This window comes from Chroicocephalus ridibundus, chromosome 2 (assembly GCF_963924245.1).
Source record: "Chroicocephalus ridibundus chromosome 2, bChrRid1.1, whole genome shotgun sequence".
NCBI lineage: Eukaryota > Metazoa > Chordata > Aves > Charadriiformes > Laridae > Chroicocephalus > Chroicocephalus ridibundus.
Window position 1 is genome coordinate 102,729,699 of NC_086285.1, and position 18,276 is coordinate 102,747,974.

General features: G+C 39.7%; 1 protein-coding gene across 1 annotated transcript in view; it reads right to left on the reverse strand.

Annotated features, from left to right (window-relative positions):
- Positions 1-1,921: 1,921 nt before the first annotated feature.
- LOC134511806 (dynein axonemal heavy chain 5-like) overlaps positions 1,922-18,276 on the reverse strand; it is a 169,252-nt gene continuing 152,897 nt past the window's right edge. Inside the window, exons 75-77 of the mRNA XM_063326333.1 lie at positions 9,246-9,454; positions 4,118-4,339; positions 1,922-2,775 (exon numbers count right to left, since the gene is read on the reverse strand). Of these exons, the coding sequence (XP_063182403.1) occupies positions 2,557-2,775; positions 4,118-4,339; positions 9,246-9,454 (650 nt within the window). The 3' untranslated portion in view covers positions 1,922-2,556. The remainder of the gene's footprint in view (positions 2,776-4,117; positions 4,340-9,245; positions 9,455-18,276) is intronic.

Genomic DNA, 18,276 nt, shown 5'->3' on the forward strand with positions numbered 1-18,276 from the left:
CAAATGTTCTGCCTGCCAGTTCTTTCATTTAGTCTGGTGTACATCACATTGGAAGTGAAACAGCTTTAGCAATAGTAACTAGGGCACGCTGGTTGGGGAAGGTCAATGTTACACCACGTCAATGATATTTCAAATCAAATTAATGTTGTCAGCTTGGAAGCAGCAACTCCACTGAATGGAAGGGCAGGATAGGGCAAGGGAGGGAGACAGGGAGAGGAAGACATTGCTTTCAACAGTAAATCATACATCTCCACTGTACCATAATTACATGCAAAAAATAAAAAAAAAAAGGGGGTTGCTTATAGGATAGAGGGGAGGTTTTGCGTGGTTGGTTTTTTACCAGCTATAGGAAGTGTTTTCTGGAACCAGGCGACTGCGTGTTCTTCTAGTTCTGTGTAAAACTGTAGCTATCTTCAGTGAAATACTGTGTAATTTGTCTGGTTCTTCTGTAGTATGGCCTGCATTCTGTTCTGCAAGATTTGATGTTTTCCTAAACTGACAAACAGGGTTTAGTTATGGAAATGAAAATGTCAAAGTTCAAAGAAGCTATTTCTTTGCATTTTTATACAGCAGAACACTAAGTGCTAGAACATAATTGCCTATAGATTTTCTTTATATAGCATTTAATTTTCTCATTTTACTTGACAAAGAAAGGAAGTGATGCAGTTTCCATGGAGCTTATCATGAAGCACTGCATATAACCTCTATCAAATATGTATTTTTTAATGTTTACTTCTAACTTAAATTGTTCAGAGGATGATTTGTTTTCATAGCAAGTAGTGAGTTCTTCAGGTATGCAAAGTATTTCAATGTACGCTTTTCATTTTAAGTGATTATCAGTGTTAACTGACTTGAATTTCACATGTACCAAGAGATCAAAGTTAATTTACTCCATATGCCTTCACACAGGTAGGGGATGGGGAGAACACTACGGTTTACAACATCAATTTCTACACAACAGCACAGCCTTTTGCTGCTTGAAGTCCCCCTTTTTCATAATTTCCAAGAGCAATGATCTTGAAGCCCAATCCTTCACCCTTCTTGGAAACAAAATTCTCAATGAAACTGGTTGACGTACAGCTGTACTGCAGGGAGGTTTGGGGCATATTTTTTGAACCACTGTTTTCACTTGGTAAGATAATCTTGCCAGCACTAAGTGTGAAACAAGTGCTGCTCCCGGCTCAGGGGGAGAAAGGGACCTTGTCCCTGTCTGCTCTTTTTTCCAAGAAGAAATCTGTCACTTTCTGCTTGGTTGTGGGTGGGAGTGTGAACATCAAACTTCCTCCTGGGAAGAGCCCTGCAATTGCTAACTGCAGAGTAAAACTGGTTATGGGAAAGGATGAAGTACTTTCTTAGATGCCAGCTGAAAAGAAAGTGAAGTGTTTATACAAAAATTGAAAGTGTTTACAGGAGAAAAAAAAGTGATTAACAAAGCATTCACTGCAAGTCCTTCTTTCACAACATCCAACAGCAATTGCTTTTGCTTTGAATTTCTGCTAGTAGAAAAAGCCAACAGCTGTCTGTCTATTAAAAAAGAAGTAGCAACCAGCCTTCAATTACAGGGTAGACAGCAATGGGGTAACACACAAAAATTACTTCAACCACTTCAGGTGAATCGACTCCCAGAAATGGCCTGTGTGGCTTCTACTTTTTTTTTTTTTTTACCTGAACTGATGCAAAAAAAGGAATAAAAAGCAGTTAAGAGGTCTGAGTTTGCAGGATTCAGACAATAACACCAACGGAGCGAATACTAATGGACCCAAACTGGTGTTCAGATGTGTTTATTCTGCGAGGAGTTTCAAAACCTTTTTCTCCCTAATAATGGGGGGATGCACATCTGCCTTATAATGGGATATGGGTTTAGAAATGAGTTAATATGTGCAAAAGCCACTACTTGTGCAAAGACAAACTCACGTATTTGTACGACTTCTATGATCGCTTGCATAATCAAGTGAGTATTCGAGGAAATGGTAGCATCCATTTGTAAAACCACCCAGTAAGTTCACAAAAGCGAAATCAAAGGAACCGTGCGTTGGAATATATGCAGATAAACATAAACTTTTACCATACATTTAATTCACTTGTCATTACAGCTTTAATAATGCTATGGATGATAAGTTTTGAACCACAAAGGTGAATTTAAAAATAATTATATCATATTATGAAGAAGTCTTGTATTAGGAAGAAAAGATAACATCTGCCAAAGAACCACTGTAAGTGTTAGAGCAGTTGTCACTATCATAAGCACTTTTTTTCCTAGTGTTTCCATTATGAGCAAGCTAGTTGATTATATTCTCACTTACGTTATAACAGTTGCCAAATTTTACACCTGCAACTGTTTTCCCTCTGATATTCCCAGGTTAAATACACTTAGTATTTTTGCTGTGAACAGAATTAACTGATCTATGCATAATTACCACAATCTCTATATGTCACTTATTAATTACCCTACCCCTGTGAGAAGGTAGCCACCACTTTGTCAATAACGACAAAAGTCCTACTGGCTGCAGATTAATCTTCCTAGGAAGTTGTTTCTTTACAGCTATCTGTCGGTCCTTATTTTGAATTGCAGAGCAGTGCAACCCCCCGTAAAGTCCAATGATCAGGATTCTGCACTGTTTTCAGAGACAAAGAGAAAATGTACGTCAGATCTGTTCTCCGAGGCTTTTTGTAGACAGGGCAGGAGTACACACTTCCTTGTTGCTTCTTTGGGTCATGTAGCGCTGTTGTGCTGACAGCATACACATGGACTACAGGAAGACTTGTGAACAGCACCTGAGAATGTTAAAAAGAGACATAGGGCTGAGCACTAGAGAAGCAGGATAGGATGTCTGAACTCCAAATGCGAGAACTACATTCAGTGATGGCGTTCAGCAAAAGCACCAGCATCTCAGCAGAGGTACACGCAAGAACACAAGTCCTGTGCTCACTACTGTATTGACCCTAACTTTAAGCCAGTGGCAGCTCAGGGAGTCTGGAAGGAAAAGAAAGCAGAAGAAACCTGGAAAACTGCACACCATAGAAGTAGATGGAAAAGCAACAGGGTGGTTCTAGGAAGGAGAGAGACCACTGTCTTTTTTCCCCATCCTTTGCCCCTTTGGCTAGTGTTCCCCATTTTTCCCCCACCTCCTGTTCCCTGAATGGCAGCACTGGAGCTACAAAGGCCAAGCTGCATTTAGCAAGCCTCCTTGTTAGCTCTGCACTGCTGGCAGTGGAGCTTCAAAGATCCGAGGTGCTTCTTGAGTGTTTATCCAGGCTAGATACCCTCAGGTCTTCCAGCAATATAAAGTATTCATTGGAAGGGGGAAAAAAAAGACCTCAACCCAAGAGCAACATGGAGGCTTGCTGAAGACTCCAGAACACTTGGGTAAACTCCATTTTTGAAGGTGTCTATTGACAAACCAAGCAACAGCTGTCACCAGAAGCTACAGCTGGCAAGGTTTCTTTTGGAAAAGTTTGCACTCAGCCAGACACAGAAGTATTTTACCTATGGAGAGAAATTACCTCAACTCCAATTCCAGGACAGTTATCACTGCTTTGGAAAAAGTCAATGGCAGCTTTCCCTGGGCAGTGACCACAGCATCTAATCTCTACTCCATAGCTAGGTTTTAAATTTGCTTAGTCACATCAGTAAAATGTAACTCCATGCATGGATAAATGAGCATACGCCCAGAACTAGTACTACTCCTCCTGTTCAAAATCAAATGCCAGGGATTTCTAGTCATCCAAACACTGACCTCCACAGCAGCTGTCATCAAACCCGGTCTTGGGCTTTGGAAGTTGTGATAGGGTCCCACTTGCTCATTCAGAAGAAGGCTGACTATGGGTTGCACTATTTTATTCAAACATAGCTGTGCTTCTAGGGCCCATGAAGCCAAGAAGCCCAGCACCTGGTCCGCTCTAGTGCACTGCAGCCTAAGTTCATTTTCTGACAGAAGCCTTTTTGTTCGGTTCTGTTGGGTTCCCCCCGTCCTCTTTCCAGCCTTGTTAGTGTTTTACCCTCTGAAAACCTGCTTTGAAACCACTGCTGCAGGCACTCAAAATACATCCTGGTGTTCTCTGAGCACCACAGATGTGGAAATTATGCCCCAGGCTGTCATGCTCACTTGATCCTTACCTTTGGTGCCGACTCGACCAGCTTACTGTTTCTGCGGTCCCAACCTGCCCCTTCAAGGAAAAGGCCGTGTATATAAACCCCACCGATGTCAGCAGGAGGAGGGCCAGTAACATCTTCTTTCATCATCTTGGTCACTTCATTGTGTAAAACAACACTGTCGAGTGCCCACCCTTTTGCTAAATTCATACGAGTTGTCTCTTGCCTCATAGCAGTTAGGAATCCCTAAGGAGATTGAATATGACATAGAGGGTTTTTAAAAAAACTTGAATTTACTCATTCCCAACTTTTTTTGCTATATAAGTGACCTCAGCACTATAAAGCCTCATCGCCCAGAATGTCATGTACATATAAAACTAAGTTCAATAGTATAAATCCAGTGCTTCCCTACGCTTTCCCAGTAGTATGCATTCTTATATACTTGGTGTGCATGTGTTGGTGCTAAGAAGCCACCAAGCTGGCTTATTTGACATATCGGAAGCTGCATGTATAACTCAACTCCCCTCACATGCCTACTTTACAACCAGATGGAGAGAGGTTTACAAGTCTGCCAGATTAATGTATTTTGTGAGGTTCCAAATACAGGTAATTGCTAAGCCACAAATAACACTGGTATTTCATGTGCTATATCACTCACCTTTTCTTTTATCAACATTGTAAAAATCCTTTTCAGTCAAGAAATCATGAAGCATTTTACAGAACACAAAATAAAAACTGGAATCATGCAATTAAACAGTGAAATGCCTTTGTCACTTTGCTCACTGCAAAGCCTTAATATACTACAATAACGTACTATTGTAGACACCAGCAAGATAAACTCACAGCACTTCACAGAATGAAACTCTCTGTTCTGAAGAGCTACAATCTCATGACACGGTTACGAGCTATCACAAGCAAAGCCAGGCTGAAGTTGCTGGTTAGCTTCTCTCATATAACTAAGTGTCCATGTGCACGCACACCGCAGTACATGGGAAGTACCTTAGTCCTAAGAGACAGGAGGGTGGACCATTTTGCACTCCAGTGGCCATGCTGTGGACATACACTTTATTTTACCCTATGGAAACCCATTTGCATAGCCGTGAGATGAATGAATAAAATACCAAAATTGAAGATGCAAGAGCAAGAGGGACTTGCTGAGAAGGACAACTAGGAAGGAAGAAGTTTCAGCACAGATTTCAGGGCAGAGAAAGAATCTGGAGACTGAGATGGGGGAATACGGAGCCACATGTGGAGCACACAAAGGTGGGCATTAGAGAGCCAACAGCACAGCTAGGAAGAAATCAGGAGCAATGAGACAATTGAACAGGCTGTTTATTTTTCTTCAATATTCACAATGCAGGATGCTCTGTTGAGCTACTCTTAGGGTCAAATGAATGGAAAGAAGTCAGATGCGGAAACATTAGCACGTTGGTCTACGGGAACGCAGGCCCCAATCTCTGTCTGCTGGGACCAGAGTGCTTGTTGCACGTGCTAAGCACTTGGTAGCTATGCAATACCCTTCAAGTTATGAGAACATGAGATGACATTCGTGAACTCAGATGTTTCGGTTAACTGACATTGGTTGCTTTTCATTAATATCATTCCAGAGACCTTAGGACAAGTGTTTTAAAGAAGTTTTGTGATAGCACAGATAATTGTAATTGCGTTTGAAGTAGTTGAGAAGTCCAGCATATAGCTAAGGGAGACAGGATTAAAGGCCAAGTTCTATCAGAAATGCCATTAAATGAAAGCAGAATCCTTGCAGTTAATTTGTGGAATTTTAATTTGTAGAAGCATGCTAGTACCAATAGTTTAAAATCCATGAAGCGTTCACTGCCAGAAGGCCCCAGAGGGCTACTGGATCCCAGATAAACTGAAATATTAAAGAAAGAAGAGCTTGTAGAGGACAGGACAGAGCAAAGACTGTACTAAGGGAATCAGTTCAAAGGCACTGTGGAAACACTGGAATAAAAGTAAGCTCAGAGCTGTGAGTTGCCTTCAGAGATAAGATTTGGATTGCAGACTATTCTTACAGAGATGGCAGGACCTATACGCTGTCTGCAGTGGGACTTGCAACACTTATTTGCTCATTTGAATGAATCCTAGACAGTGTTTAAAGACTACAGCTGTGAGCTGGAGGCCCAGCTGGGTATCCTACAGCGAGTGAACAGCACAATAAACAGCAAGAAAGAATCAAGTGGCTTGAGGTGCCACTGTACAGCTGAGGGCTTTGCTCCCCCTAAAACCCTCTGTCAGGGACATAATGGACCACTTGCCGTGACATTTGTTTTGATATCTGTTAATCTTTGTCCTGTTTGGTTGGTTTGGGTTTTTTTTTGGTTTGTGTGGGTTTGGTCATTTGGTGTTGGGTTGTTTTTTTTTGGGAGGGTGGGGGGCGCAGTGGCAGTTTGTTGAGATTTCAGAAACAGGCAAAATTATTTCTTCTTTCTTCCCCTGCATTTTTCTGCACTTCTCCCTGGCTTGCTCACTGAAGGCTGCTAAAGCTTTACCCCTTTGCCTTCTAACAACCCATGCAAACTAACTGTGAACCTTCTAGTGAGGGAGAAGCAGGCATCCATGTAACCTATGACAAGAAATATGAAAATCAGGTAAGTCTATTGCTTTCACAATCATATTCTCTCCTTTACCTTGGTTAGGAGGTTCCTTGTCTGTCACTTATTTTGCAATTTCTACAGCGCGCAAATTATGGCAGGTTTACTAGAATTAAGTGGGCACTGGGGAATGGAGGCACTGTACTTCCTATTCTCATTAGTATTCACATTGCTTTGGCATCTAAGGGTCTTAGAAATAGGCTGAAGGTTCATAACGCTAAGTACTATACAACCAGAAAGACAGTTCTGCCTCACAGGGCTTAAAATCCCTATATAGGACAAGTGACAGCAACTGCATACAGAGATGCAAACAAGGAAACAATAACAGTATCAGCCAGAATATGGAAATTGGGAGACAGAAATGAGATACGCATAGTGTCAAGTTTTTTCAGGAAAAAATCCAGAAACATTAGATTAACTTCCAGGGGGGAAGAAAATTCATGGCACTTAACTGTTTTGTTCACCCCAGTTGTCTTGGCCCAGTGCAGACACACAGGGAATCGCGTTTCTTTTACATAGAAGCCTGCTCTAATTTGTATCACTATAAATAAAGATTAACTTCTGTGAAATTACTAAATTTATCCTAGTGTATAAACAGTCCAAGAGAAGGCAGAGTCAGGTCCTATATTACTTTTTATTGCCAGAATGCCTCGTTCTCCCAGCGCTATAAATCTACTTTGTTGTCTTGTGTTATCCATGGCATTTATCCATTATAAAGCAAACAGGGAGATCTAGGAGCTGCGTTTCACCTCACAAATGAAAGGAATTTTCAGGCAATTTCTCAGGTATTACAAACAAGCCATTAGAACTGCAGCACTAAGACTTCATCATCTCAACTTGCCTGAGAAGATGCAAATCAATTTTCTTAAATATGAAATACTGATTTTAAACACAGCAATATGACTATCAACAATTAAATTAATTAAATAGAAAAGGAGTCTTTGCTCAGGTGAATTTCTTGTCATATGAGCCACTCCCACAGCCTGGGTTACAGAAAATGGAGACTATAACAATAACCATCTGATTCTTAAGCTTGTGATTGTCAGCACAAATAATTTTTTTAATCAGGTAAGCACATCTCATGCTCAGATATTTTTCTTTCTCTGCACACTATATATTCAGGGACTTTTAGAACTACATGTTATGAAGTGTTACATTTTTGTAGTTCTGGAGGCTTTCTCACTTACTATGGTCTATTAAATCACAACTTGTCTGGGGACATTTTACTCTGATTATTTGGCAGCTTTTTTGAGAAATCCAGATGTACAGATCCAAAAAAAAAAAAAAAGGTAGGATGCACAATTTGAGCTGGCAAAATTTCAGAACTGACACAACCCCAAAGCACAAAAAAAGCCAGCTAAAATAGCCAGAACAAAATCTGTATCAGCTCTTGCTCATCTGTAGAGCAAAAGCAAACACCAACAAAACCAAAAGCCCATTAAGGGTTGCATCCAGCCTGATCATTGCAAAAGTTACTTAGGAATATTTTAGAGTGCCACTATCAACGTGTTGCTAACAAACCAAGTATGGAAGCATAATAATTTTATTAAAACTCCTGCTCCTCTCCTTCATACTTTGGCTTGGGAACCCTTTGCTCAGGGATTCTGTGAGCACACTTCGTGCTATGAAGTGGTACCGGCAGACAGCTGACACAGACAGGAGAGATGATAGATGGATATTTCCCAGCAGTAGTCCTAGAGAATATTTGCCACTGTTGCTTTCTCTATTCTAGGCAGCTGTTTCAGCTAGCTTTTGCATTGCTAACAAGTACCCAGATTAAAATAGATCTTTAAAATAGCTTTTTGCTAAGGCTTCACAGAAACCTGTTGGCTCGATACTCTCACAATGACTCACTTCCACAACTCGCACTTCCCACAAACATCTGTGAATCGTAAAAAGCTTTAATGAATGTGGATAGCTGTGCAAAGAAACTACACATCATCTAGGTATGTATACTTTACTTCTTTTAACTCCATTCTCAGCTGTTCCTTTTTTTGTCTTTCATTTTGTGCCAGGTTTTTATTTTAGACGGTGCAGGCAAGAGGCTGTATTTTTAATATGTCTCTGCAGACCAAGTCTGGCACAATTCTGGGGTGGTATAAATAACAAACCTTCCATTTCAAGGAACTGATTTGCACGGATTGAGAGTCAAGTCCAGATCTCTTCTTCCTATGTCAAAGTTTTCAAACTTACCTTGTTTTGTACTCAAAGAGATTTTCATACAATGAATGAAAAGCAGATTACTGTCACAGAGGAGGGGGAAAAAAGGAGGATAACGCTGAAATGTGAAAAGATGTATTTACCCAGTTTCCATACTGTTATTAAAGAAACCAGAAGATGCATTCCATTATTGCAGTAACATTATTTCGGTCTAGCAAAAATTTCTTCAATATATGTGGAAGTTAATTTATCCTGTGTTTATGCTAAAAATTGAATTTAGATTACACTTTGTATAGTCATGACTGGGGCAGCTTGAACTTCTCTCAAGGGCTGATTTAACTCTTACAGAGGAGTTAGAAAGATGAATCTGACAGTCTTACCTGTGGATTAAAGAATCCTGTCATCCAGAACTGATTTGGTCGGCCATCCTGCAGCCAACTGCTGAACTGCTGGTTTCTTTCAAGAAGCTCAGTAAACCAAAATCCCAAAGTAGATGACTCCCAGGAAATCCTAAACCACAGTTTTGGAATTCTAGCATCATACATACTATCTAAAGCATCTCGCAATTCTTCTGACATAATTATGGTTCCTGGAAGATAAATAAAACATTCAGAATGAACTTTCCCCTCGCTTGCAAAGGCAATTAAAACTTCCAAATGACATTCTGAGTCTAATAAACCCTCTTTTGTTGTGCCTTAATTGCACACCTGTTGCACTAAAGTGTTATCAGCTTGCAGTTAATTTGCTCAAACTTACAAGACTTGATTCATAGTTAAAGGTGACAAGATAAATGTATTTCTTCTGTTATTTTGTTCAGAGGTTTTTTAAAACAACTCCTTCTCCCTCACATATAATATTTATATTCATTATATTCACACTGTGTTTGAAATGTGATTAATCATTTAAACTTTTTTTATATATTTTAATGGTTCCCACATACATGATCAATGATAGAGATATAATGTGTAACTCATCTGTATCCTAAGCATGTACCGACAGTGATTATATTCATGAAATTCACTGTTATTAATGATAACTTTGTACATTCCCATTATCAAGATTCCCAGTGGGAAAGCAGTACGGAGAATAAACCTAGAGGCGAGATTTTTCATATATTTTTTTGGCAGTGCGTACTCACATACTCCATGCATAGCACCGTTGCCTCCATTAAAATGTCAGCATTTACGAAGACAATGATTTTTCAGTGACACTCACCATTCCATGTGCCAGAAGTTCCTACATCTTATCAGTTTGTACTCTCAATAGTACTAAGAGCTGGCACACGGCCATGCCTCAGGATGTCTTCTCCATTTCAGCTAAAATATTTTAAATTATATAAACTGGTCTGGTAGCCCCCGTTCCAATTAAATGTTCTTGTAATACCAATGTTCAATGCATCGTCATACACGCAGCTGCTGTAATTGCCACAAGGATTACATGAGATAACAAACAGAATTAGGGGGCTTCCACCACAGAACATGTAAAGGAAAGAGAAGTAGCCTGGGTGACTGCAAACAAGAGCTGCAGCAGCCCATCCAAACACATCTGTATGGAAATGTGACCTGTAATAAGTAAGCATTTCAAGCCCCTTCCTTCCATTGAGGTTGGCAGGTCCCCCATTCAGGGGAAGGAGAAGAATATGCAGAAACCAAACACCAGCTTTTAATTTAGAAGAACGCAATGGCTACCCTGAACGCTTGTATAACACTGTGTGCAAATCTGGTACTTTCTACTATATATCAACAGCAAATGGGCTTCATTTCCTTCTAGTGGATAATGACCTGCTCTCATTTATACACACCTCTTTTTGTGCAACAAATGCTTTCCGAAAACTATCAGTTTTTATAAAACTGCAAATATTAAAAAATACTGCCCATCCTGCATTCTCTGTAATGGCTTCATAGTCGGCTTCAGAATCATGTTTTGGGATAGCTAAGGGTCTTTTATAACACAACAAATAAACCTTGTCTTTGAGTACAAATCTTCTCTAACATGTAACAAAAAGCATCAACATTTAAGAAAGAAGACACTCTGTGTCATCTCCCCTTTATCTAGAAAAATGTAATATTAGACCATACACTCTATTCATCCTCTGGAGGCAGAAAAAGTGGGAAAAAATCATGCAATACATGTTGATTTCAACTTTGGAGCAACCATAGCGAGGGCAGAAAACAAGCGAAGAGCATCCAGTTTGAGCCCTGGGGAACATTACCATCCCAACTAAGAAAGAAAGAACTCTTTCATCTCTGTTTCTCCCTTATTTTCAGGCTGATGCAGCCAACCTTCTCCTGCAACAAGAGTTATGAAAGAGCCAAATTTTCTTCCCTATTCTTGTGGGCAGGCTGGAGGTTTTCAAGTAGGGAGATACAACCAATCTCTGCCCCAAAGCATGGTGAAATCTCTTCGGATGTCTGCCCGTTATGACTCAGAGCAGCTGCTGAGAACTCTAAGCCAGAGTGTTCTTGAGGATGAGGTATGTTCACAGTTCTGGCCTTGCCCATATAGCTGCATAAATATTCCTAGTGAGTGGGTGTCATCTCTGGCAGTAGGCATACAGTGCTTGAATTTCAGCCCTAAATGACATCTGTGGGTGTTGGGATGCATTCCTCCAGCAAAAATATTGCAATAAAAATAAAAATAATTTAAAAAATAAACTGTCAGAAATAAAATTAGTAACATATGAGAAAAATAATGGCATCTTTCTGGAGAGAGGTGATACAGGTGTTTGAAAAACTATATTTGATAAATTGAATGAGCAGCACAACGCTGTAGGCTTCTCACATCTAGCTTCTGAGAAGCCCCGAGCATTGGTTACCACACGAAGAGACTGAATGTCCTATGAACTTAACATGACAGGCTTGAATGTTCCATGGATTGGACAGGCCAGCTGTTTATAACTTGGATATTTTGGGGATTACTTCATGGAATTCCCTTTCTTGAATGGAATAAAACCCATCTGAGAATGACTGACAAAAGGTCAGGTCAGTTAAAGACATTAGGGTATTTCCATGCTTCAAAAATAATATGTACTGTAACCATACTGTTCGCACACAGTTTGGAAATTAGGATTCCCCTTTTTCATTGCCCTAAGTTTATATTGTCTCACTTTTAAACCAAATTGAAATCTATCCAACTGCTGTGTAGTGCATAAGCCAAATAAAGCTACTCAGTTTTGAGAATAACTAGTTTGTATTGTTAATTAAAGTAAATAGTCTGATCTTTTAAATTAATCTGGTTTTAGGGTGATTAATTCAATAGATATAATGCTTTGAATGGACTATATCAGGACCTTATATTATTTCATGGAGTTGCCCCTTTTCACTGTCATACCTACCACAAGCTTAATCCAAAAACAGTGGAATTTGAAAAATTGGGATCTACATTTTGCATTTTGGAAAGCCTGTATCTGGACTAGAAAACATGCGTATCTATCTCATTTAAATGAGTGGATAAAGTTAGGAACAAAGGAAGGATCTTAAACTCCAGCATGAACCAAAAAAAGCCTCTATCCACTGACTGATTCTCTTCCCACAGGCACAGATGTAAATCATGAATAACCAGAATAATTATGTAGGATATAAATGAGATGAGAAGAAGCTAGTTTCTCCATCAAGTACAATTTGCCAATAGCTGACATCATTATAATAGGATTGGAGACTGTCCCTTGAGGAAAATACTTGCTAGACAATGAGTCTATTAAGCTAGCCTTAACAGTACACAGAGGAAAAAGCTCAGTGAAAGCATCAATCCATTCTTGACGGCTACAGTTGCAACTACAGAAGTTGATCTTTTCAGCCTTTAATCCCCACTCAGGTTTACCTCCCAGGCAACCAGTTTTGTTATTGGACCAGTCACTCCTTGCCTCCACCACCAAGCTGCAACTCCCTCTTCTTCACTGAACATATTGAAGAGAAAATCCCAACTTGCTCATAACTTCATGAGCTTTCCTCCCTTTCTGCCTCATGGCGACAGCTGACTTGCTTGTGCTTTCCCCAAAGAAAGCATTGTTTATTATTCCACCCAAAGGTACAAGGTATACAGAGTACTAGATAAAAACAACAAAAGCTAATATATGTCTACCCATACCTAAAACTTAAATCTTTTTTTTGGCAAGCTTTAGTATGTTTCTGCTAGTTCAGTGACCGCCACTGCTGTGCTGAAACAAGTCAACTTCCTTGCTTCAGGCAGATCTTTGGGTTTTTCTGCATTTGCAGCACTTGGGCATTTCAGCATTTGGAGATGATTCCCGGGAAGCTCTCAGAAGCTCATTTAACTCCAACATGCTGTTTTAACCCGAAGGACCTCAACAATTTATCACCTCCTTTTGCTCCTGGTCTCCAGAACAGGAAGAGTAGATCAGGCAGCCAAGCCCTGCAATGCACAACAATCTCTCCATTTTTCACTTGTAGACTGGGTATTCTCTCCAGCTGCAGCTAACCTTTGCCCCTGTTCTGTTTTCTGTTTGTTTCCTACCTTCCTTTTCTGGTGCAGAATCCTCTGATTTACTTCTTCAAGTCAAGAGAGATGAAAGGAACTGAGAAACTTTAGTAGCATGTAATTTTTCCACATAGAAGAGCACACGAATCCTAGATTCTCTGCAACAGCTCTATTCCTTTAAGTCAGGAAGAAGGCAATTTGAAAGTAACCTTGCAAATTGTTCTGAAAACTTAACACCTCCAGTACTAAATGTACTTGACTACACCCACCAAAGGACTGAAAATAAAAATTTTAAAGCAATAATTTGAAGATAAAAATCCATGCACACCCCCCAAAAATTAATACAAATCACTATCCTGAGCTAAAGTAATAGAACAGGCAGATAAACTGTTTTCTGCAGTTTGTCCTAAATGTGCAATGTGTGTTTCTAAACAGTTGTCCTGGCCAGCATCGTGGCACGCATACATAACACTTACTAAGAAGTCCAGAAATAACATGCCACACTTTGTACAAGACAACAGGAGGCATCCTGGCATGCTTATCAGGATGAGAAGTAAATAATGGATGAGAGCTGCCGAGCCAAGAGTAGCTATGCCACAAGGCACACTAGACTCATCCCCTCCATTCCTCAAATGAATTTTCTATTGTTACATTCCATTAATGCCCTCACTGAATGCTCTTAATCATCTTCAAAGAAAATCCTCCTCCGAAAGTGGAGTACACAGATGATCCCTACAAGCCTTACATACACACACTGTACGAATCAGCAAGGTAAGAGCCCAAGAATTTTCAGTCCAAATGTCTGTTACCATTGTCAGCAGGCCAAACCAAAATTGTATTAGTCAGCAGTCTTAAAGCATTACAAGTCAAAACAGAACTTAGCCAGCGAGTGGGAATGAGTCCATGCTCCTTCCCTTCATGGGAAATTAACTTTCCTGTGTGCTCTGCCAAGACTAGTTTCCTGAGCTTCAGTTTTTCACCACATAGATTAGAATAAATTATTGGCTACCTCTTTTGGCTCTTTTGGAGTTCATTTATATCCCTCTTGTAAGGTGCTACACACAATGAACAGAAATTCCTTGCAGCAACATGATGCAAACACTACCATCAAGATCATGGTATTCTGAGTTGGAAAAAAATACTGAATCTTTACCTCATTCTTTCAGGGGCTTAACACAAGTTTGTGCAGATGACATAGGAATTCTACGCGATTCCTATTATGTACATAGAACTACATGCTACCTCACATCTACATGAAGTTCTGGGTGTTTCAACATATTCTTATATGAATGACAATAAGGAAACACCTAAGGCAAACACGCTGGTTAGCCATGCAGTATAAGGATGGTGAGGAGGTAAAAGTACATAATTTAATAGTTTTCAATAAGGTAACAAATCAATGACTGAGATGTGCAGAAACTAGTGAAATGCACCAGTATTCCTCAAGGCTTTGTTATTAACGGTTATTATTCAGCTTTGTCTGAATTATAAAGTTCCAAAAATATTAGAAATACATACAGAAATGCATATTTTTTACTATCTAGTACCTTCTCTTTCTGTCCCAATAGTCTCACCTGTATTTTCTCACAACCTGGGGTATCATATACCTGAAACACGCCGGTGACTTAATAAGTTTTCATGCATATAACCCGTGCATCATTTAAAGAACATGCACATGGTATACATCTGTGTGGGTAAAAAGAGGGCAAATAGCAATGTCCCATCTCCCCTTAGTAATATCCTTGTTCCTGATCCTATTATTCCAAAAGCTCCGATTGCCCTCTGTTTCAGTGTAGGAAAAGAGTACTCTGTGATTATTTTTTTCGAGTCCTGGCAAGTAGGTTATGTACAGTGTGCGCTACGTGCATGAAAATATGCTAGCTTTTCAACACAAGGGGCCATATTGTAGTTGCAGTGGAAAGTTTGCTTAAGCCTGGTAGAGCTTCTCCATGACAAATGCTATGATGACTTCTGAAGTAGTTATTTGTATTCCGCTTCTTTGCCTTCTACGTTGGTGTTATGGCTCCCACAGGTATTTGCACAACGCTTGTCTTGCAAGTACTAAGAAAAATGTAAGGAACAAAAACTGTGGACCTGTGGAAACAAATCTTTACACATTACAAGTCACATAAAAGCTTTTAGAGGGATTGCTATATTCTCAGGAAATATGTTAACAGGAAAAGGACTTCTCTTTCCTAACTCTGCAAGTGCTGCACAAATAGCAGAGGGAGTTCTGTGATCGTGTGGCACATATATGACATGAAAGGATAACAAATCCAAGGTTTTCTGTATGGCCTTCACTTGTTCATGAAGTACTCACTTGCAAAGGATTAGTTTGAAAACACAAAGCTATAAGGTACCAGAAACAAATGCCAAGTGGATGAAGTTTTATGACCAAAGTAGAATCTAGATATACTCATAAATAAATGAGTTAAACATTTGTTTCTTTCATGACAAGCCCATAAACAGAATATTAAGCAGGTTAAAAAAAAACAGGAAATAAATCCAAATTAAAAGCTGTGCTTATTTCCATTGCCAAGGATTCAATATCCACTTTCAGTGCTACTACAAGCACGCTCCACTGCTGAGATTCATTGAAGTCACTCAAGGGGGAGTAGAGATAACTCCCACAGAATCTCTCTTCTCATTTTCTTCAATGATAGAAGACACATCACGGTGCCATCAAAATGCTTACCACTCCTACTTCAGTGCATGGAAAAATAAAGAGAACTACCCTCAATCTCACAGATAGGCCACATTCAGTTCCCCTCTACTCAAACTAACTCTAAGAGACTAGAAATAATCGAATAGGTCGTTAGATGTTACTGCATTTAAAGACACCGTCTTCATTAGTGGGAGAGGGGGTTTGAAGTGCCCGCTCCCCAACAAACAGGCAGGGTATTAGTATTCTATGCCAGAGGCATCTACACTTTCAGAGGAAGATAAGGCACATACACAGGAACTCCATAGCTCATATACTGCCCTACAAAGAATATGGTCACCTGCTGCCAGGGGCTCAAGATCTGATGTTCATAATCCATTAGGATCTGGAGTTTTGGTTCAGGCCCCATGTCGTACTGCTGCCTAAATAAAAAGATGAGAAAACAGCGTTTTCCTTATCTTTAAAAAGATTTCTCTATTTGGAATATTGCCTCTATTTAGGTCACTTGAGAGGACAGTCATCATTGCTGTTTTCTGATTTATGTGAAGCTCTGTATTATACCAACTGTTAAATAAATTCTGGGCAATCAATAAGTAATTAAAACAGAACTAATAGTTGGGACATAACTGAGAGTACAAAGTGCAGCTACAATCTAATTACTACAATTTGATCCAAAAAAAGTATCCCTCTGGGCAGCAAAGTTTATTTATTGGTAGAGAGGCAAGCTTGTGGGGCACAGCTGCCAACAGACATGTCGGACACATGCTGAGCATCCTCACCCCTCCCAAAACCTGAACACTGCTTAATCTGCCCTCTGGACAGAGGGACAAAACTGGCTGTGCCAATTCCCTCAACATCCCTCATGTGCAGCTGCACATGGGCTCTCACTAAGGAGGGCTTCATATTACCTCAAACGCAACCTAGTGAGCAACGGTAAAATGACATCTGAAGGTCCATCTATTCACATCCAACCTGTAGAATCAAATATTCAGACCTCCTTTCACAAAGCTACATGACACAACATGAAGATGTGCTATATTCTTAAACACAAAATTTGTTTGAAAATTTAGATCTGCTATAAGTAGGTGCTGAGGCCTCAGCAGGTTCATGAAGCCAGAGCCAGATGCACGACCAGGGCAGATGCCAAAATTCACAAGACCTGTTTGAGCAGGCAGATCAGTTTACCTCATTGTAAAGAAAAAGGAGCACATCAGATGATCTGCGATTGCAGTTGACTAGTTTTGGGGCAGGCTCTAGTATGAGAGAATTTGGGGTTTTCCCCTTTGCTGAGGCAAGAGAGCGTGCCTCTTTCCATCCCCGTTCTTTCCATCCCCTAATTAACAGTCTACCACATGCACTTGATTTATCATGAATCTGCCAGAAGCCATTAATCGTTATTGTTAACTGTACATTCAATTTTGTTCTCAGAGCAATTTTTCACTATATTTAACTTGCTTGTCCCTAAGAAAATTATAATATTTTAGAGGATTGCACAGAAGTTACAGCATTAACTTGATTAAACACCTGGTAGAGGACTGCGCCCACTGTGAAACTGAATACTAAGCGCAAATAAATTATGTTACTCATCCATTCCTCTGCAGAATTTTGTACTTTTTGAGACTTTAAATATATCTGTCACAATCAAGGAAAGATTAATACTTTCCTGGATGGAAAGTGTTATTTTAATTTACTTGAAAAGGGACTCTATGCACATATAAAAAGGAACTTTCAGCTCAGTGTTGAAACTGAGGACAATTGTTTCTTCAAGCTTGATCTTTGCATAGATTATTATACGATATGGAAGCTAATTAGCCTTGGGCACATTTATGAACCTCTTTCCTAGATTCAGATTATAGGCATGATATTTCTGAAGCATGCATTGTTGCCTCGGTGAATCATACAAATGATAGGAAAAAATCCCTTTTGATTCTTATGTAATAAAAATACAAATTAAAAAAATATATCTTCATGAAAGACTTACTGTCGAAAGACTGGAAAATGTCAGTAAAACATATCACAGTACTGCCATCATGTATATCAGAAGGGACTCTAGCCTTCTCCCTCTGGGGACAGTCTGCTGTCTCAGATATTTTCTGCCTCTGCCAGAGAACAGCAGACTTGAGTGAGATGTTAAGCAGTGGAACCAAACCGTTCCTGCTTCATTTTCATTTATTGTTAATTCAAGAAGCTCGGCTGAGCAACAGTATACTTTCATTCTTGAATATTTCAACTCTTGCAGATGAGCAAAATGTGAAGTGAAAACAAAAAGTAGATGGTGGTATCATCATCTCTTCTTTTTCCTCATTCCTTTT